Source organism: Poecilia mexicana, unplaced genomic scaffold, assembly GCF_051168715.1.
Source record: "Poecilia mexicana isolate PSO_F unplaced genomic scaffold, ASM5116871v1 scaffold_14, whole genome shotgun sequence".
Classification (NCBI taxonomy): domain Eukaryota; kingdom Metazoa; phylum Chordata; class Actinopteri; order Cyprinodontiformes; family Poeciliidae; genus Poecilia; species Poecilia mexicana.
Window position 1 is genome coordinate 6933062 of NW_028263383.1, and position 21640 is coordinate 6954701.

The following is a 21640-nucleotide window of genomic DNA, read 5'->3' on the forward strand; positions in this document are numbered from 1 at the left end:
AACTATGTTGATGTTTGCCAACTCTGAACAGACAGCAACATCTGCCTACACAAAATCTATAGAGCAGGCTTTATTGTGCAGATGAGTGAAACCATTTGTGCCTCTGACAAGTATTGGTTCAGAGAGAGAAGGGAATGTGATCTATGTCTGTAGAGAGAATGATATCATGCCTTGGAGAAGCCCTTTTGGAACCATCAAGTCTGATGGTGTTTGTGTGAAGCTCCTCATAAAAGATTCTGTATTTTAATTTCACGAGATAATTAAAGCTATTCATTTAAAGAAAAGGGATGAGTCTTCATCAGAACATACACAACAGAGGTGAAGTAATAAAGTTCGGCTTTGGTAATTAGTCATTAGCAAAACGATAGGTTGAACAGAAGACTCAATGCATGTCAAAATAAACTGGATACAGTCTTCTAGACAGAGTAAAGACCTCTAAAAGACTTATAAAAACTTTCATTGACACAATTGGTCCAAGAAGGTGTTTTAGTTTCACAGGATGAGATTGTCTGACAAAGGTATATTTTTAGTGCATAGGTAATAAATGCATAGAACAGCTATTAAGTCTAATCTGAAATAGATCAAAAAATACAGTTTTGATTCTACTATTCATGTTTTATTGAAAAAAGATTAACTGCAAACTTACAAAGTTTGAGTAAATTCAAGTACGTCCCATGATCCCTGTATACAGAATATGTATGTAGGTTGTAGCTTTAATGTAATCAAATATAACAAAGTTAAACAGGCGTGAATCCTATAAAGAGGTTGCACATATGTTTTTTTCCCCCCATTTAACTTATATCATTTCTTGTTTGGAGATTATTTCCCTTTAACATTCACACAGTTGTAAGTGGGTGTAGTTTTTTTTTTTTTTTTTCATTCAGACCTCTCAAGAAAAGAGCTTTCCACAGAAACATGATCTCATTAGACTACAATGACAGAAAAGATTTTCCAAGTCAACGGAAACAAGACAGAGACAGGAAAAGAGCCAGAGCCGAGAACAGGCTGAGTGAGGCAGATTAGGACAAACCAGATAAGGACTGTGTGCTTCCTCTTACGCTCACTCTGATTTGTTCTGTGTAAACTTAGGCTAATCCTGCTGCAGATGTTAAAGTCTTTTGGTTATATAGAGAGCTTTTCTTCACTCTACAATACATAATGTTATATTAGAAGAATGATATGTAAATTATTCACCAAAAACTGACCTGCATCTAACATCAAAGCCACAATCAGAATCTGAAAAGTGTAGCTTGCAATACTATTTAGTCACCATTGCTCCTATGCTCCTATTTGAAATCCAGTGCAACCAACTGCTTTCAGAAAGTTCCTAAGTAAAACGACAACTGAGTAATTTATTTTCAGTAAACACACCGAGGTGTTAAATAAAGGCCTCAAAGATTTGCTAGAGAACAATAGTGAACAAACAGCGCACACAAATCAAGTCACATTTCCTGATTTCAATCACAGAAATGTTTATAAGTACTGTACTACACAGCAAGTTAAAAAGAAAGAGTAACCAAAATAATTAAACCCTTTAAAGTAGACTGTAATTTGGAACTTGTATTCTATTTTTAAAAAAACCTAAAGAGATTGAGAGACAGCTTTTAGCCAAGAAATTCAAACCACTTTGTGTTAAAAGTATTGTTGACTAGTTGAGAAACTTTAATTCCCCTGAATTGTCTAGTGGCATTTTCACATCAGTCGAATTTTCAAACAAATCATGAAAGTACAACATGGCAAACCCATTTTAAATAATTTCTTACATGTGCAAAAATTAGGTCAAGACTTTCTATCAGGTACTATAGGTACTCCAGACAGCAAAGTAAGAACTCGCCGTCAGGTTTCCTGCCATCTGTGTATCATAGCTGGAATCAAACATCCAACTTTTACAAGTCATGAGGATCAGTGACACACAGAATATTATCACTAGCTTATTCCTACTAAACCAGTGAGATCATAATTCCTTGACAGATGTAGTTTTATTTAAAAAATGCTCTTTATGTTGGCACTGTGGGGCATTGGAAAAGAGATAATGCATTTGTCCAAATAAAGCAATTTTGGACAATTCTTATTTTTCTAAGCAAGGTTGACTGAAGTTAACTCTGTTTGGTTTTTGTCCTCTTCTTTCTTCTACAGCAAAGAAATTTTGCGATGGCAAAAATAGAAAAGAGGGGCAAAGTTACTGCTGTCACCAAGAAAATTAGAACATCAAAACAATAGTATGAGTACCAAGGCATCCCATAAGCCTCTGTGCGCAAGTGAGGGGCTCCTTTGTGGCGCATCACATACTCCACCCAGAAAGTAGCCTGATCCATGGGTGGCATTGGCTGATCTCTGTGCAAGCTTGAAAGTCTTTGCATGTTTTCCCGGTAGCTGACTTTGTGGAGCAGTTCCTTAATAGTCTTCTCAAACGTGTGACCATTTACATCAGCTAGTTGAATAATCTGTGCTGCTCCTCTTTCCTGCAAACGCAGGAGATTGTCATATTGGTCAAAGAACAAGGGTATGCCAAGCACAGGGACTCCATAGTAAATGGCCTCCTGGACTCCATTTGTTCCCCCATGAGCTACGAAGACTTTGATCTGCGGGTGGCCAAGGAGGTCCTTTTGTGGCATCCAGTCCACTATTAGAGTGTTGTTGCCCAAAGTAGAGGGATGATCCCCTTTGTGCCTCCAAATCACCTGATAAAAGGCACACACAATGTAAATGTTCAGTGAAGGCCAAAATTTGCACAATACTGTACAAGTGTAGCATGGGTAATGCTGTAATCTTCAGGGCAAATATAAAGAAATATAAAACCTGTTAATATTGTTTGGAAATCAGCCATTCCATTTCTTTTGAAAACAGCAAAGTAATTTCAAATGTCTTTTTCTTTTTACAACACAACATATTCCATGTCTGGAATACCCAGGAAGGGAGCACCATATGGATGATGGTACTTAATGTTTTCTGGGTTTCCAATGTCTAATTGTTGTACATATGACATTTCAGGGTATAAAAAAATAATAATAAAATACAACAAATGCAAATGTGACTGTAGAAAAAGATGGCATGAGTAATTCCCTATGAATATCTTCTATACAGACAAGAGTGGGGAGATTTGTGGGAATAAATAGGTAAGGAGGACAGACCAATGAGTTCCTCACAGTTATTGTTTGTGAGCATGAATTTGATCTTGTAAGACAGAACTTTCTTTAAGAGTAGCTTTTACTGTAAGTATTTTCTGGCAGGACAAAATGTCTACTGATGGCTATAGATCCTCTCCAATCCGTAAATGCTGTTAGGACAAAACATTTTCTCTGTCAGAGCCAAACAAACTTGAGAGTGCTCAAATGCCACTGTGGTCTTAGTGTGTAAGACCACAAATGGAGGATTTTAACTTTCTCCTTATCAACGACTTGTAAAGTTATTAGTTGTGACATTGGAGAGGGAAATCTACATGTAAATGGAGATATAGAGTCTAATAGAAGTTTTCTCAGTAGAAAACTGAAGGAGCTGGCAGCTGGATAACTGAAGGATTAGATCTTCACAAGCACAACATTGATGGGAGTCTGGAAAATAGAGAGATGACCACTACATAATTTAAAAATAAAATGCAAGTTAGTTTTTAAACCGGTGTGGTGACACAGTTGTTGGATAGGACATGCTAACAATTGCCTGTGCAAAACAGTGCAGCAATTCTTATTAGAACTGGAGAAAAAGTATAAGTTAATGCAGAAGGAATATAGAATTTGTATTTTTTTTGGCAAAATGGTCATTCATCATCGTGCTGAATTACAACAGAAAGCGTTTAAATTATTGGGTAGGAGCTAGTTTTCCTGATCTCCAAAACAATGCTCTCATATAGCATTTCTCTTGATTTCCTCCTCCTCACTGTTATAAATCTCTGTATGAAACTTCACACTCAAACTTGATCAGAAGAATTTATTATTTAATAACTGGTGTCTGTTTTTATGGACATTTTCCATGACCTGATCCTAAAACAACTCAAAACCTAAATATGAAAAAGATAATTTTTTTTTACCTTTTGGTGCATCTTGGCAAAAACACTGGCAATTTCATCCGCAACCTCTTTGGGTAAAGCATTGACCAAAGTTCCCAGAGTCATGATGATGACTCCATGCTCCCCAGCACTCTGAACAAACTCCTCCAGGTCCGCTGGTAGAGGCTGCGCAGGTTTACACTGGAACCCTCCAATGTAGACAACATTTGGCATCGTTGGCCGAGGAAACTCAAAAACGAAATCTGACCTGAACAGCCAAATGTCAGCACCTTGAAGCAGTGAGACAATGTCACACCCACCCTCAATGTATTTATTGCACATATTATCATAGATAGGTCCCACAAGAAACTTTTCCTGGAATTTTATGATACTGTAGAAAAAAAAGTTTTTCACCCTCTGGATAAAATCCATTTTGTCGGTTAAGCCAGATCCAGGCACTGGGATGTAAGAGAGGGGTGAAGGTGCCAAAATAAAGTGACCTTCTCCACTTGTAATCCAGCGAACATTAAGGACTAACGGCAGTTCAAGATATTTAGCTAACACGGGCCCTGGACCCATGGCTGGATCAGCAAGAACCAAATCATATTGGGACTCTTTTAGGTTTTTGACCAAAATCGGATTCTGAAAAATCTGAATTGTAGCATTACACCATATCAAATGGGCTTGAGTAATCATAGAAAGGAAATCCTTGGTAAGCTTTGTTGACATTATGAATGTTTTGTGCTCTCATTTGTTGTTGTTTTTATCATTATTGAATTATTGTGTCACATCACGTGACTTGTCTAATTGAAGACACTCGTGTACAATAAAGGGTGTGTCCTTCAAACAAAGGGGGAACAACACGAAAGCCAAACCGAGTGAGTCTCATGGTGTCACGTTGAACGCTGTGCCCGAAAAGTGATTCTGCTAACAGGTTATGGGCCCAGGATCAATGAAGAAACGAGTGAATGTCCCAACAGACGGTGAACATCTGTTGTGTAAGTAAACAAGGGAAATGAACAGAAGAGAAAAAGACATGGCACACAGCCGCTGGTCAAGACTTCTCTTTGATGGAGACGAGAAAAATTACGAACTATGGGAAACAAAGTTTTTAGGACATCTTCGATTGCAAGGGCTGAAACAGACAATTTTGACAAGCCCCTCCGATGATGACGATGAAGAGGAAGACGCGAAGAAAAACGCTGAGGCTTATGCAGAGCTCATTCAGTTTTTGGATGACAAGAGTCTATCACTTATCATGCATGACGCGGCAGACGATGGACGTGCGGCGCTTGGAATCCTGCGGGCCCATTACGCCGGTAAAGGAAAGCCCAGAGTGATTAACCTGTATACTGAGCTGACGTCACTGCAGAAATCACCCTGTGAGTCGGTTACCGAGTACATCATCAGAGCTGAGACAGCGATCACCGCTTTAAGAAGTGCAGGTGAGGAGCTGAGCGACGGACTTCTGATCGCCATGGTCCTGAAAGGACTTCCAGAGACATTTAGGCCATTTGCTATTTATATCACTCAAAGCGAAGATGGTGCTACGTTGACTTTTGCAGAGTTTAAGACTAAACTCAGAAGTTTTGAGGACATTGAAAATATGCGTGCCACAGTATCTGAGGACAATGTGATGAAAGCTAAAACACATTCTGGTACGAAGTGGGCACCAAGAAGTGCAAATGATCTTGGAGCAGGAAGTTCTGAGATCGTGTGCTTTAAATGTGGGACGAAAGGCCACATAAGCAGAACCTGCCAGCGGAAGCAGTGGTGCAGTTACTGTAAGAATAACAATCACAGCAACGCAACCTGCAGACGGAGAAAACAACGGGACAACGCACGGAAAGTAGCCGAAGAGACGGGCGGCGACAAAGAGTTTGCTTTCCGGGTGAGCGACGCTGACATGCGAGTGGACGACATCAAGAGGAGAGGTCTGATGGTGGACGCTGGTGCGACGTCGCACATAATCACCGACATCAAGAAGTTTCGGAAGCTTGATGAAAGTTTCCAGGCCGAGACGCACTGCGTGGAATTGGCTGATGGATCCAGGTGTTTTGGGGTTGCTAAGCAACGAGGAGACGCGGAAGTGTTTTTGATTGACAGGAGAGGTCGACGTCTTAAAACGGTGCTGAGGAACGCATTATACATCCCTTCATATCCGCAAGACATCTTCTCAGTGAAAGCTGCAACATCCAGCGGAGCAACGGTGATCTTCAAAGAAGGAAAGAACGTTCTTCTCAGAGACGATACCAAGTTCCCCATTCACGTATGTAACAAATTGTATTACTTACAAATGATGGACAGTGAATGTGGTGATCAGTGTAAAAAATGTTATGACTTACAAAGTTGGCATGAGATTCTTGGACATTGCAATTACAGAGATGTACTGAAGCTAGAAAATGTTGTTCATGGCATGGAAATTAAAGGGAGAGGTGAACCAATGCCATATTGCGAAGTCTGCACAAAAGGAAAATTTGTTCAAACTAGGAACAGGGAGCCAGATGCAAGAGCTAAAGGACCACTAGCAATGGTCCACACAGATTTAGCAGGACCTATAGACCCAATATCCAAAGTTGGTCACAGATATGCATTATCCTTCACAGATGATTATTCCAGTGCAGTCTTTGTATACTTTTTGAAAAACAAGAGTGACACAGTACAAGCTACTGAAAAGTTTATTGCCGACATGGCTCCACATGGAAAGATTAAATGTATGAGGTCAGACAATGGTACTGAATTCACAGGAAAAGAGTATCAGGCATTACTGAGCAGAAATGGTATCAGACACGAGACCTCAGCACCATATTCTCCACATCAAAATGGTACGGCAGAACGAAACTGGAGAACTTTATTTGACATGGCTAGATGTATGTTAATCGATGGTGAGTTACCAAGAATGTTATGGCCATATGCAGTTCAGACAGCTGCTGTAGTGCGAAACAGATGTTATAATAATCGCACACAGCAAACGCCTTACTTCATGTTGACAGGCAGACAGCCTAACATTTCTAGGATGCACAAGTTTGGATGCGTTTGTTACACTTACAAACAAGAGAAAGGGAAGCTGGATTCAAGGTGTGAAAAAGGCATTTTTATAGGGTATGACAAGAACAGTCCAGCCTATATGGTCTACTATCCAAACAGCAGGAAAATCCAGAAACACAGGCTTGTGGAATTTGTATCCAGAGAGAAAAATGAGACGGATGTAACTTTGGACGATGATGATATGATTAGAATTAGTCCGAGAGCAACCAAAACTTCAGAAGCTGATCCAGTAAATGTTTCTGACCATAAACTGAGCACAGAGGAACCAATGGCGAGTACCAGTCACACAACAAAACATGAAGAACCTGAGAGGCGATACCCTGTCAGAGAAAAAAGGAAACCAGGTTATTTGGATGACTATGTATGTAGCATTGATGATGAAGAGCAGATAGCCAACATTGATTATTGTTACAGACTGATAAGTGGAGTACCTCAAACCTACAAAGAAGCTGTAACATCTGTGAATGCAAAAGAGTGGGTTACAGCAATGGATGAGGAAATGCAGTCATTAAGGGACAATGTTACTTTTTCCCTGACCAATTTACCTGAGGGTAAAGGTGTAGTGGGGGGTAAATGGGTGTATACAATCAAAAAGAATAGTGATGGATCAGACAAATATAAGGCTAGATATGTTGCTAAAGGATTCAGTCAAAAGAAAGGTATGAACTATGATGAAACCTTTTCACCAACTGCTAGCATGACGAGCATCAGAGTGTTGATGCAAAAGGTGGCACAGGAGAACATGTTTGTTCACCAGATGGATGTAAAGACAGCATATTTACATGCTCCAATCGAATGTGAACTTTATATTGAACAACCAGAGGGCTACAAGAAGGAATCTCAAGAAAATGAAAGACTGGTGTATAAACTGCAAAAATCTCTTTATGGACTTAAACAGTCGGGCAGAAACTGGAACAAAATGTTGCATGACTACCTATGTGAAATCAAGTTTGTTCAAAACCCTGCTGATCATTGTGCTTACACAAAGATCACCGATACTGAAACTGTGTTCATCATTATATGGGTCGATGATTTGATTATTGCTGCCAGTGATATGAATATCCTTAGAGATGTAAAAGAGAAACTTGCATCCAGATTTAGGATGAAGGACTTAGGAAAGTTGACACATTTTCTTGGCATTGACTTTGAGAAAGATGCTGACAGTATTAAAATGTCACAGTCGAAGTATGTGAGGAAAATATTGGAAAAGTTTGACATGCAGAACTGTAAGCCACGAACTATTCCTTGTGAGCAGAAACTCAACTACGCTGATAATGCTGAAGTAATGAGTGATGTCAGAAAATACAGGGAGGCAGTAGGAAGCTTAATCTATTTGTCAACATGTACAAGACCAGATTTAAGCTATGTAGTAAGTAAACTGGCACAGTACTTTGCAAACCCAACCGCAGAGCAGTGGAATACTGTAAAGCATGTTTTCAGGTATCTAAAAGGTACACAAGATAAGGAACTATGTTTTAAAAAGGGTGCCTGTGATAACCTTATATATGCATACAGTGATGCTGATTGGGCAGGTGATGTATCAGATCGAAGAAGTACAACAGGTTACTGTATGAGTCTAAATAAAGATGGTCCGTTAGTCTCATGGAAGACCAAAAGACAGCCTACAGTAGCTCTATCTACATGTGAAGCAGAGTACATGGCATTAGCTGCTACTGTACAGGAATGCTTATACTTGAAACAACTGTTGTTCAACATGGATGGTCTGGATTATTTAGCTAAGATTTATGAAGACAATCAGGGTACCATATCCTTAGCCAAAAATCCTGTATATAGACAAAGATGTAAACATATTGATATTAAATATCATTTTGTCAGATCAGTCGTAAATGAAGGAAAAGTTTTTCTAGAGTACTGTCCAACCAATGAAATGGTTGCAGATGTACTAACTAAACCAACAACAAAGATTAAGTTAGGGAAGTATGGAATGTTTATGTTTGGTGTATCATGAATGTATTTTGGTTGAAATATTAAGAGTCAGAGGAAGTTACCCAAATGTGAGCAAGTGGGGGTGTTGACATTATGAATGTTTTGTGCTCTCATTTGTTGTTGTTTTTATCATTATTGAATTATTGTGTCACATCACGTGACTTGTCTAATTGAAGACACTCGTGTACAATAAAGGGTGTGTCCTTCAAACAAAGGGGGAACAACACGAAAGCCAAACCGAGTGAGTCTCATGGTGTCACGTTGAACGCTGTGCCCGAAAAGTGATTCTGCTAACAAGCTTCAAGAAAGTTAAAAGTGAAGCCCCTTCTCGCTGTGCCTAAAGAAAATTGTGAAACAGAAAAACGTGGTTAAAAGCATGACTTCATGAAACACATTTAAGAACAAAACGTTTAGATTTGCCAATTCAAATGCAAGATTCATGTGAAATAAATATTGTGATGATAAAACAAAGGATCTAACCATTAAAACATTTCAACCATTTTTTTTATTTCCTTTATTTAACCAGGTAAACCCCATTGAAATCTAGATCTCATTTTCAAGAGGGACCTGGGCAGTTAACATGGCACATTATATCCTCTGCAATTTAAATAAAAAACAAGCTAATCTAGAGTGAAAAATTAAAAATATATACTTGCAACAACGTAATAGCCAACATCTGCAATCCCCATGTGCTTTTAATGTGTTGTAACCATCATTTAATTTAATTGGAGCATTCTGTCTATTTTTGTACGTATCTTGCATTAATTATAGAAAATCTGAAAAAACTAACTTTCAGATCGTCTGCATTGATACCTGAATTGACAAATTCAGGTGTCCAAGTAGGATTTTCTTGACACTTTTTTATTTAAATTTCTTAACTAAAGAAATTTAGTTTGCAGGGAGGTTGCGAAGCCTAAAGGATGCATAAGTATTGGTTGAAATAGAGGTAGAAAAACAAGATTAATGATGCTGAATGTTTCTTCATAAATTCTGTATGCTGATTGATATGTATTACATGGTTATTTTTGTATATCAGTCGGTCATATTTGTACTTTCGTTTACATTTGTTCTTTGTTGGCTGCAAAACAAATTTTGCCTTGGAATAAAGTTAATCTTGACTTGATAATTAATTTTAAAAATATATGGAAAGTTATCAGAAAGGTCCAAAAACCTTATTGCAAGATTAGAGTGAGCAGACATGTCTGTTTAGTGTTGGAATGTTAAATGTGACGACAGTCTCTAGTATTTTTAATGCATCTTAGCGAATGAGTAAGACTAAAATAATATTTCTCTTTAAAAGAAAACATCTTGGTTTGCAAAAAATTATCTCGGTCTTGTGGAATATTTTGTTATAATCAGATGAAACCTAACATGGGCTTTCAGTCACTATTCCAAAAGAAAGATCACCGCAAACATACTGTGCATAATGAAAACATCATAAACCCGCAGTGAAAAGATGGTGTCTACATCATGGTCTGTGGTCACATTTCTCTTCAGACGGCGTTAGATTTATCTGAAGGTGGATAAAACCATGAACAGTTTTTCTTAGAATGATCTTCAACAGATCCAGACCTTGACCTGATAAAAACCCATGAGGGCCCACACAAAGGGCTGTGAACAGGGGATACCTTTGATAATCTGGTAGATTTGGAGAACATTTGTAAATATTGGCAACTTGGCTTGGCAAATACTACCAAGTCAAGACAGGAGATGCTGACAGACTTTCACCAACATGAAACTGGACCAAAAGACAGTTCAGCATATCAGTAATTGTGGAATATTTGATTTTTCTCCTCCTTCATCATATGTTTGTTATTCAGTTAAACTGCACAAGATGCATTTCACGGTAAAACCAGAAAGCTCCGAAATGATTGATCAAGCTTTTATTTCTTTATATCACATTATCTTAGCATTGTATTTCCCAACCCTGGTCCTCGAGGCACATTGCCCTGCATGTCTTAGATGTTTCCCTGATTTAAGACACCTGATTCAGATGACTGCAGTTCAACAAAAGCTTATTAATCAGTCATCAATTGAAATCATGTGTGTTTGGAGCAGGGGAGCGTCTAAATCATGCAGGGCAGTGTGCATAAAGGACCAGGGTTGGGAAACACTGCCTTAGTAGGACAGGCTTTTACATGCAGTATATATATAAACACATACCCTCATATGCTCCTGTAGATATATGTCAAAAAAGTTCTCTAAACCTTCATCCATTTCAATGGTGATGGATGTGTAGAGGGGGGATTTTTCTGGAATGTACCAGCTGGTAGTTGACCTGATCACACTGATGTTGTGTCCTCTGGTATGAAGTTCTTCCAGTAGTATTTTCATATTAATCCAGTGGCTGCCATCCACAGGGAACACCAATATGTTTCCCCCATCGCAGTGTGATGTCAACAGGATTAGGTGTAAGGACAATATGACTATACCGGAGAAACGAGTCAGAGCCATGGATTCTACAATGTCCCGAACAGAAATAAATGTATTTCATTAGTACAGATACAAATCAAGTCCGGACAAAAGATTACAGCTAAAATTAGTTTAAAATGACTAGAACAACAAAAGTTATAATACACTCAGTTTCCAGTTTCAGATGGTTTCTTAATTTACTTACCTAATGTTGGTAAAGACTATGACCGTCCTGAGTACCCACACTGACAGCTTGTTCAAGATAAACCAGTAGGTATTTGAGTTCAAACTCCAGCTTCAGAGACGATCTGCTCTTTCACTAGTAAATAAGGCACGCACAGTACATTGCAGTTAAGCAAGAACAGTGGTTTCATCATAGTGAATCAATGACCTCTTTCATAAGAGTATTAGAGTGAGTTATGTAAGATTAAGCTTCAGATGCAGAAGTGCACAAAAGAAAGAAGTGCATGTCGGAAGAAAGAAACAATCATTTCATAGCTGAACCAGGGAGTTATTTTAAACCAGACTTCAAATAGTGTGATTAATCATTGATTATATTGAATACACTGGAGAGTTCATGCGTGTTTGAGAAATCCTTGGTTCTCCAAAGACTGCCATTTGGGGGTGCCAAACACTTGCTCATACAAAGTGTTGTCTATTTACCCAAAACTCCACTCTTGGTGCTGCAGTTTGCTGTCGAGCTTTCTGTCCACAGAGCACACCTCCTCCGAACAGCTCCTCCAAACTAGGGGCAGCAACAGTTATCAAACACCTGGTGGAGCTCTGCATCTGCTGAGATTATCATACAAACTACTCCTTAGCCCATCGCTCCTAAGATTGACTGTAAACGGCATCATGGAGGAGCATTGTTTTGATGACGTTTTGAAGAAGGAGTGTTAGAAAGTGGAGCTTCTTAAAGAAACGGAGTCCAATTTCAAGGTGTCAAGTTGATATCCAGAGTCAAATTAATTTTAAGTTATATGTACATCATTTTCATACCAACTGAAGCTAACATAGTTACTTGATTGTGCAGAAGATGGAAATATGTGATTTGAAATGTATAAAACGTCCCTTAAGAAAAAGGCTAAATTAATGCTGAGCTGGTTTTCATTGGATAAGCACTTTTACACTTTGTGATGTTATTGTCAGGATTGGGGAAGGCGCAGATAGGGAAGAGCCAAAATGCAAACAGCAACATGGCACAGTGAAAATTTATTTAAACTTAAAAACTTGACATGGACATGAGTGTTTACTCAACTAACAGACATAAAAATGCACAAGAATCCTGCACCACGCAAAGGTAAGACTAGAACCTAAAAAAACGCGAGACAGGTGAAGAGGATTACTGATCTAAATTAACAGGGATAATACTGAGCTGGGGAACTGAACAGGAGAAGCAGACTAGAGAGACTACAAGAATAAAAGCTGACAGGAAATAAAACCTGACATCTAAAGGATAACAAAACCTGCTCTGCTAGAACATAACAGGACTGATGCATAGGGAAAATGATGATCAAGGCTAGAACAGAAGACAAAGGAGACTAGAATAACAATGAATAAAGACAAGACCAGGCGTGAGAACAAGGTAAGAGAGTAATTGAATCAAAATTAATCTAATTTAAGTGAAAGATGACAATCTAAACAGAAATGGAAAATAACCTAGAGAAACAAAACATGACACAGGGACAACTATGAACCCAAAACCACAGACAAATAACTTTAATGCAAATCAGCTTTGTTTATATTTTCTGTTCTTTCTTTTGCAAAATAGAAATCTAATTACAGCAAAAACAGAGTAGAGGACCACACCTACAGAAGTCATCAAAAAGAGTAGTACATCTAAGCAATGGTATGAGTACCACGGCATCCTGTGAGCCTCTGTGCGCAGGTGAGGAGCCCCTCTGTGGCGTATCACATACTCTATCCAGAACGTGGCCTGATCCATGGGTGGCATTGGCTGATCTCGGTGTAAACGTGACAGTCTCTGAATACTTTCCTTGTAGCTGTCTTTATGGAGCACTTCCTCAACAGCTCTCTCAAAGCTGTGACCATTAACTTCATGGAGCTGAATAATCTTTGCTGCTCCTCTTTTCTGTAGACGTAGAAGGTTGTCATACTGGTCAAAGAACAAGGGTATGCCAAGCACAGGGACTCCAAAGTAAATGGCTTCCTGGACTCCATTTGTTCCTCCATGAGCTATGAAGACTTTTGTTTGTGGGTGGCCAAGTAGATCTTTCTGTGGCATCCAGTCCATCATTAGAGTGTTGTTGCCCAGAGTAGAGGGATGCTTCCCTCTGTGCTTCCAAATCACCTGATTCAAAATGGACAAATCAAAAACATATGTAAATATTTACTATTTATATTTTAACTTGAACAGCAGTTATCTTCTAAAATTGATTCTAAAATCCCTTTGAGATCATATTTTTGTTTGTTTTTACCACAATCCTTGATATGAGTATCTGCAGATACTCATATCAAGTGTGGTGAAATTATTTCACCACATTTCAATCTGGCAGGTTCATTGGAGTGTAAATGCTTTTTTTTTAAGAATACTGTTTGGACTGTTGAAACAAATTTATATTCATATACTACAAAATAATATCTATTTTCTAAAGAGATATGCTAGTTTTATTCAGTGTGATTATTAATTCAGCAGGAGGGGTTTCATGTCAGTACATGTTCAGGAGCAGATTGCAGATTCCTTGCTGGGTCTCCTGTTGTTTCACAATCTGTCAGTTCAGAAAGATCTGAAAATTGGAGTGCCCATGATAATTCCCACAGGGCATTTTGAGCTACCAACTAGGAACTGGGCAGACACAAAGGTAAATCATACTCCTACCCATCTGGCTTAGCTTTGAATTGTTACTATGAAAAGGGTTTTATCTACAATAGATGTTGCTGATCAGCAACACATATCAGCAACCAATCATCTATTGGTTAAGGAGACTTTGTACCATCATAAATTACCGCTACGCCATTTGAACTCTGAAGTTGCTCTTCAAGGTTTTTGTTTAGAATCACTACAATGAAAATGGATCAAGGGGGAGAGACATTGTTTTGAATTGTTGTGGGTTTCATTGTGACATTTGCTCATCACGTCTTCTGTACGATGTGCCCCTGGGAAACCCCAATGATTCATGGATGTCTATGTAACTGTGGCAGTAGTGTTGTTAACGCTGAGTGACCACAAAGAATAAACAATAAAATCTCCACAATAATTCAGTCCACTCCATTTATCATTTAGATCACAATTGATACAATTCTGTCTTCGTTTTTCAGCTTATACCACTTCATGGCTCTTTAATTGCCAAATGAGAAGCATCATATTTAGGACTAATGAATGAAACAATAATATTAAGATGTGATAATTAGAAATGTTACATAGAGAAAGTGAATGTACCTTTTGGGGCATCTTAGCAAAGACACTGGCAATCTCATTCACAACATCTTCTGGTAAGGCATTAACCAAAGTTCCCAGAGTCATGATGATGACTCCATGCTCCCCAGCACTTTGAACAAACTCCTCCAGGTCCGCTGGTAGAGGCTCTGCAGGTTTACACTGGAACCCTCCAATGTAGACAACATTTGGCATTGTTGGCCGAGGAAAATCAAAAACAAAATCTGACCTGAACAGCCAAATATCAGCATCTTGAAGCAGTGAGACAATGTTGCATCCACCCTCAATGTATTTATCACACATAGCATCATAAATAGGTCCCACCACAAATTTCTGCTGGAATAATATGATACTATAGAAAAAAATGTTTTGGATTCTCTGGATGAAATCCATTTTGTCTGTTAGACCGGGTCCTGGGATCACTGGGATATAAGAGAGCGGTGAGGGAGCCAGCACAAAGTGACCTTCTCCACTGGTAATCCAGCGAACATTGAGGACTAATGGCAGTTTAAGATATTTAGCTAACACAACGCCTGGTCCTATTCCTGGATCAGTAAGAACCAGATCATAATGTGATTCTATTAAGCTTTTTATCAACTTTGGATTATCCAAGATCTTTGATGCCGCATCACACCACAGGGTGTGGCCCACAGAAACAAAGGACATAAACTTCTTTGTGAGCTTGAAGAACGTTATCAGTGAGGACCCTTCTCGGTGTACCTGAAATAAAAATGAATAAAACTTTAATAACTTTCTGTATAATTAGTACAAAACCGCACATTGGATCCAACACATACATTTATAATCACATACCCGCAGTTGGTATTGTATAAACTCAGCAAAGAAGTCCTTTACATCTCTGTCCATTTCAACTGTGATGGATGTGTAGAGGGGGGATTTTTCTGGGATATACCAGCTGCTGGAACCCCTGATCACACTGATGTTGTGACCCCTGGCATGCAGTTCTTCTAACAGGATCTTCATATTGATCCAGTGGCTGCCATCTAGAGGATACACCAAAATATTCCCTGCGTCGCAGTGCAATATGAAGAAAATCTGAAACAAGTTGAAGACTACTAAAAATCCACCCGCTCCTAAAATGCATAAGAAACATTCCTCTGTGAGTTTTCAGGAAATGTATAAGCAGAAACTCAAATATTTATGTATTTATTACAAACTGAATAGGTATGGCAATAGGTTATATCACATCTTATTGAAAATGCATAATTTCACACCACAAAAAGAAAGTGAATAAAACCCCTAACACAAGACAATTATCATAGTGACATTTACTCACCCATATTGAAGTAAGTTAATATTAGCCCGACTTGCAAGCAGACTGACTGTCCATCTCCTGTAGAAGACCTTTGAGTACAAACACCAATAAAAGAGATAAAAACCGTCACAAGGTAAATGAGTTACAAGTAGTACACACACACTGCAAGAAGCTGCTTTAAATTATTCGAAATTAAATTAACATACTGTACTAAAGCCTGTTTATTGGTATTGGAAACCAAACCAAAATTTAGTTTTACACCCTAGAATTTAATACTTAAAACTTTACAATATGTTTTTGTGTTCATAATTGAAAACAGAATATAAGGGGGGAAACAAGGACTTTTGGATGATAGACAATTTGAAAATGTAAACTTACAGCATGCAGTGTTAGATTTATGTTTAAAATTGGTTTTATTATTAAACATCGTGCACTACAAGTCTATAATTTTTATCAGACAAATAGAAGTAAGTGTCAAAAAGAGCACCTCTCATGTCTACACTTGCTAAAAAAACAAAAACAAAATTCTCTTTGTGGTTACAGACTAAGTACCCTGTTGTGTGTGTGTGTGTGTGTGGGGGGGGGGGGGGTGTGTGCGTGTGTGTGTGTGTGTGTGTGCATTAGGGACTAGAGGTGGTGGGGGCACATATGTCATAGAGTTGTTGACATTTCCCTGAAGGTGGAAATGATCATCTCTGCCTGTTGCAGCATGATCCTGCAGCTCACAGATGATGTCCTACAAAATAAATGCACAACTCAAAGTGAAAATGATGAAGCTTCTCTCTCATGTGCCAACTTCTTTCAGTATGTGATAGAGAGTTTATTTAGGAAATGTCAAGTTCTTCAATCTTCACTTCCATTAGGATAAAGAATAACTTTGGTGCATACCTGCAACCTTTGTTGCATTTAATGTAAAAGGCAAGAACCCTTTAATGAAGTAGTGGAGGATCTTTAGCAGGAGGTAGACAAAATCACACTGAAGTAGAATATTTAATGAGAAACAAGGAAAACAGGCTTAACAAAACACTGAAAGTTACACTGCAGAAAACACAGGAGACATGATGGCAATGGGACAAACAAGAGTATAAATATTAAGGATGGTAATGTAAAGTATTAATTTCCCTTTAGGATCAAAAAAGTATTTCTGAATTTGAATTTGTGGAAAAATTGATAGGTTAGAGTAATCAACTGAATGTGAAACAGCTGGGCTCTTACATTTGAGAGAGATCTATAGCAAGCACAAAAATAACATTAATAATAGGTAAACAATATTTAAACTAAATATGATGAAACACCAAATTGAAATGAAGTACAAGGTCTAATGTGACAAAGCTGCCCACGGAAAACAAGAATTTAATTAAATTACTGAAATAAAAATAAAAATCTTTTCTTATATTCACTAAAATAAAATAATTGTGTAATTTGAAGAAAAAATATTAGTATTTTCCATTTAGCTGTCTTCTATGACTTTGTGCTTTTTTCACTTTAAGTTAAAGGATATTCACTGTTAAAATTGGAACCATTAAACATTTTCCTAACAAATCTCCTAAAAGTAACAGTTTTATTTTTTTAGAGAAAACTGTTTAGATTAATCTCTGAAATGATATCAGCATGCCAAATATCGAAAACATCCATTATGTAACTCCTACTGAATTTCCAAAATTCAAAATATTGTGCTGTATGATGGTGTGCTGTCAGTAAATGACAGATTCTAGAATGGTGTTACTTCTAAATACAAACTTTTATTCCAGTCTTTTTACACTGTTGCAACTGACTGTAACTGAAACTACAGGGCTTTTGGGGAGTATTCATATTTCTTTAGTTTATTCACATTAATGTATTTTCCTTACATAGTATTGTTTAATCCATGGAAAGAGTATGGTACAACTGTAAATTTGTAATATTAAAGTCTCCTTAAACAAACAGGTGGTAGAGTGGAGTATTTATCAGAGAAGTCTCTAAAATATCCATGGTAACTCTGGAGGAGCTTGAAGGATTCGCAGCTCAGCTTGAATCGTTGTCAGTAGGGCAACCTCCCTACAAATCTGACCATATCAACATGTTAGAATGACCTAGTCAAAGTCCGGACCACAATTATTTAAAAAATATATTGTAAAACCTGAATATTTATCTTTACAGGTATTGTTTATCGTCTATGACAACAGTTGAACTATGTTACCTAAAAGAATGGGCAAAAATAGTGGAGATATAACACATCTTTAGGATGTACACATCTAGTAGAGGCATCCTACAAAAAATGTACAATTGTAATTTCACACAACAAAATAGTGACTTCATTCTGGAGCAATGAAAAGAAATACCACACTTTTCAAATATTTACTTGAAAAAGGAATCACTAACTAAATCCTAATTTAATATATTCAAATTGGTGCTTTGTAAAACATGTAACTTTAAGGGATACGAATTCTTCCATAGATCACTGCAGAATATACATTTAAATCATGATTACACTTTACAAAGGCAAATAATTCAATTTAATCAATATTTTAAGTCAATTTTGTTTCAGTTTTCGATTCCGTCTTCTTCTGCAGAACAGAAATCTAATTACAGCAAAAACAGAGTAGAGGACCACAGCTACAGAAGTTATCAAAAAGAGTAGTACATCTAAGCAATGGTATGAGTACCACGGCATCCTGTGAGCCTCTGTGCGCAGGTGAGGAGCCCCTCTGTGGCGTATCACATACTCTATCCAGAACGTGGCCTGATCCATGGGTGGCATTGGCTGATCTCGGTGTAAACGTGACAGTCTCTGAATATTCTGCCTGTAGCTATCTTTATACAGCACTTCTCTAATACCTTTCTCAAAGCTGTGACCATTAACTTCATGGAGCTGAATAATCTTTGCTGCTCCTCTTTTCTGTAGACGTAGAAGGTTGTCATACTGGTCAAAGAACAAGGGTATGCCAAGCACAGGGACCCCATAGTAAATGGCTTCCTGGACTCCATTTGTTCCTCCGTGAGCTATGAAGGCTTTTGTTTGTGGGTGGCCAAGTAGATCTTTCTGTGGCATCCAGTCCATCATTAGAGTGTTGTTGCCCAGAGTAGAGGGACGCTTCCCTCTGTGCTTCCAAATCACCTAAATCAAAATTGACAAATCAAAAAAATATATTTATTATTTGCATTTTTTAACTTGAACAGTAGTTGTCTTCTAAAATCATTGTGTTGTTGTGCTTTGGCTGAGTTTGTTAAAGGTTATTCAGAAGTACTCCCTTTCTTCACTTTTATCAGACTACATGCTCAAATTGACTTTTTTTTTTACCAGTTTGTTCTAAAACTGACATGAAATTCAAACCAGACATTGGTAGCAATCCAAGTTTACAAAAATCAGGATTAATTCATCCATTACATGGAAAAAGGTATTATTATACAGGAAATAATATTTGAAGACACCCACAATAATTTATTAAATAATAAATGATTCCATTAAATTGTTTCCTGTATGGAGGAACAAGTTGAATAAAGTTACGATTTAGACCCAGCCTTCTGCATCTTCTAATCTTATCATTTGTGGAGCCGTTTTCTATGTCCTGTGATCTTCATTCTATTGGTATATTAATTTTGAGTGATTGACTCAAATATGGAAAACTTTTGGTTTCTTTCTCTGAGTGTCCTTAGCTGTAACCAAGATTTGACACTTTGCATTTGACCCTTATGATATACTCTTTCCAACTCTTTGTTAATACAAAACCGTTTTCATAGGTCAACAGACTAAGCCAAATGATAATATTTGGCACTGATGGCAGAATAAATAGTGGCAGATTTCATCAGCTTTTTGCTTTCTGGGGCTTCATTGGTGCATTGTTATCATGTGTTAAATGCTTACTATGTGTCATTTATTTTCATGTGTGGATTGCTTGGATTGTCACTGACATTTGGTACTAAGTTCAGAAAAAAACATTGAAGACTATGATCATTCTTTTCCTTGCTTTACATATTTAGCAGTATTCTTAGACTATTGAAAAACTATTGAAAAACATTTACCGATATCCCAAAGTTTTGTCATAATATGAAAAGTTTCAAAGAAGAATTCAAGAGAATGTTTTACCTTTTGGGGCATCTTAGCAAAGACACTGGCAATTTCATTCACGACCTCTTCTGGAAAGGCGTTAACCAAAGTTCCCAGAGTCATGATGATGACTCCATGCTCCCCAGCACTCTGAACAAACTCCTCCAGGTCCGCTGGTAGAGGCTGTGCAGGTTTACACTGGAACCCTCCAATGTAGACAACATTTGGCATTGTTGGCCGAGGAAAATCAAAGACAAAATCTGACCTGAACAGCCAAATATCAGCATCTTGAAGCAGTGAGACAATGTTGCATCCACCCTCAATGTATTTATCACACATAGCTTCATATTGACCCCCTACTATGAATGTCTCCTGGAACCAAATCAGGCTATAGAAAAAAATATTCTTAATTCTCTGGATGAAATCCATTTTGTCTGTTAATCCAGATCCTGGAATCACTGGGATATAAGAGAGCGGTGAGGGAGCCAGCACAAAGTGACCTTCTCCACTGGTAATCCAGCGAACGTTGAGAACCAACGGCAGTTTAAGATATTTAGCTAACACAACGCCTGGTCCTATTCCTGGATCAGTAAGAACCAGATCATACTGTGATTCTATTAAGCTTTTTATCAACTTTGGATTTTCAAAGATTTGTGATGCAGCATCACACCACAGGGTATGAGCCTGAGCAATGAAGGACAAAAAGTTTTTTGTGAGCTTTAAAAATGTAAGCAGTGAAGGCCCTTCTTGGTGCACCTAAAAAAAAAGAAAAAATAAATAGCCCTTTGATGTACAGATGAAAAAACACACAGGAAAACACATTTATTTCACATACCCTCATTTGGTCTTGTATGAACTCCCCAAAGAAATCCTTTACGTCTCTGTCCATTTCAACTGTGATGGATGTGTAGAGGGGAGATTTTTCTGGGATATACCAGCTGTTGGAGCCTCTGATCACACTGATGTTGTGACCCCTGGCATGAAGTTCTTCTAGCAGAATTTCCATAGTGATCCAGTGGCTGCCATCCAGAGGATACACCAAAATATTTCCCGCATTACAGTTTGGAGTAAGGAAAATTAGAAACGAGCTGAGGAATACAAATATTCCACCCACATTGTGCAAAGGCGTGACTCCTAAAATGGATAAGAGAAAACACTCAATCTTTTTACATTTGCAAATATTCATACAGTAAAGAAAATATGAAGTATCATCACCAACATTATAATAATCCTAATGATTGTCACTTACCCATGTTATCAGAAGACCCAGCAGACTGACAGTCTTTCAGGAGAGCTTTGAGTTCAAATACCCATAAAAGAGATAAGCCCCTTACCAAGTAAATGAGTTACACGTGGCCCGTGGCACCTGACACATAAAGTTGGGTAAGAGATTTCTCAATAAATTGCTTTTGCTACTTTAAAACCTGTAAACATTGATATACCATAATTTCTGGACTATTGAGGGCACCTGAATGAAAGCCACACCCACTAACTTAGCGTATATACGCTATGTTTATAAGCAACAGTTGTCAATGGTCTAACATAATATAT

At 37.9% G+C, this 21640-nt stretch overlaps 3 protein-coding genes across 3 annotated transcripts; all 3 read right to left on the minus strand.

Annotated features, from left to right (window-relative positions):
- Nucleotides 1–594: 594 nt before the first annotated feature.
- LOC106915932 (UDP-glucuronosyltransferase 2C1-like) lies at nt 595–11695 on the minus strand. The gene is made up of 5 exons (XM_088012703.1): nt 11595–11695; nt 11141–11436; nt 9273–9314; nt 4025–4699; nt 595–2681 (listed from the first exon to the last, which is right to left on the minus strand). Exons 2-5 carry the CDS (start codon nt 11429–11431, stop codon nt 2097–2099), a joined length of 1593 nt encoding a protein of 530 aa, XP_087868829.1. The 5' UTR covers nt 11432–11436; nt 11595–11695; the 3' UTR covers nt 595–2096.
- Nucleotides 11696–12582: 887 nt separating this feature from the next.
- On the minus strand, nt 12583–15865 carry LOC106915931 (UDP-glucuronosyltransferase 1-2-like). The gene is made up of 3 exons (XM_088012705.1): nt 15600–15865; nt 14790–15506; nt 12583–13700 (listed from the first exon to the last, which is right to left on the minus strand). Exons 1-3 carry the CDS (start codon nt 15768–15770, stop codon nt 13119–13121), a joined length of 1470 nt encoding a protein of 489 aa, XP_087868831.1. The 5' UTR covers nt 15771–15865; the 3' UTR covers nt 12583–13118.
- Nucleotides 15866–17033: 1168 nt separating this feature from the next.
- Nucleotides 17034–21356, minus strand: LOC148155447 (UDP-glucuronosyltransferase 2A2-like). The gene is made up of 3 exons (XM_088012706.1): nt 20925–21356; nt 20129–20845; nt 17034–19159 (listed from the first exon to the last, which is right to left on the minus strand). The coding sequence occupies exons 1-3, from the start codon at nt 21273–21275 to the stop codon at nt 18575–18577; spliced, it is 1653 nt and encodes a 550-aa protein (XP_087868832.1). The 5' UTR covers nt 21276–21356; the 3' UTR covers nt 17034–18574.
- Between the last annotated feature and the right edge of the window lie 284 nt (nt 21357–21640).

Excerpts from the sequence above, each read along its gene's own strand:
- LOC106915932 (XM_088012703.1), bottom strand. The coding sequence starts at position 11,431 with ATGGCTCTGACTCGTTTCTCCGGTATAGTCATATTGTCCTTACACCTA. Across the intron at positions 4,700-9,272 it reads TTTTAACTTTCTTGAAGCTT|CTTACCAAGGATTTCCTTTC; the intron begins GTTAGCAGAATC and ends ATGTCAACAAAG. Across the intron at positions 2,682-4,024 it reads TTGCCAAGATGCACCAAAAG|GTGATTTGGAGGCACAAAGG; the intron begins GTAAAAAAAAAT and ends GCCTTTTATCAG.
- LOC106915931 (XM_088012705.1), bottom strand. The coding sequence starts at position 15,770 with ATGAAGATCCTGTTAGAAGAACTGCATGCCAGGGGTCACAACATCAGT. Across the intron at positions 15,507-15,599 it reads TTATACAATACCAACTGCGG|GTACACCGAGAAGGGTCCTC; the intron begins GTATGTGATTAT and ends TTTTTATTTCAG. Across the intron at positions 13,701-14,789 it reads TTGCTAAGATGCCCCAAAAG|GTGATTTGGAAGCACAGAGG; the intron begins GTACATTCACTT and ends ATTTTGAATCAG.
- LOC148155447 (XM_088012706.1), bottom strand. The coding sequence starts at position 21,275 with ATGAATATTTGCAAATGTAAAAAGATTGAGTGTTTTCTCTTATCCATT. Across the intron at positions 20,846-20,924 it reads TCATACAAGACCAAATGAGG|GTGCACCAAGAAGGGCCTTC; the intron begins GTATGTGAAATA and ends CTTTTTTTTTAG. Across the intron at positions 19,160-20,128 it reads TTGCTAAGATGCCCCAAAAG|GTGATTTGGAAGCACAGAGG; the intron begins GTAAAACATTCT and ends ATTTTGATTTAG.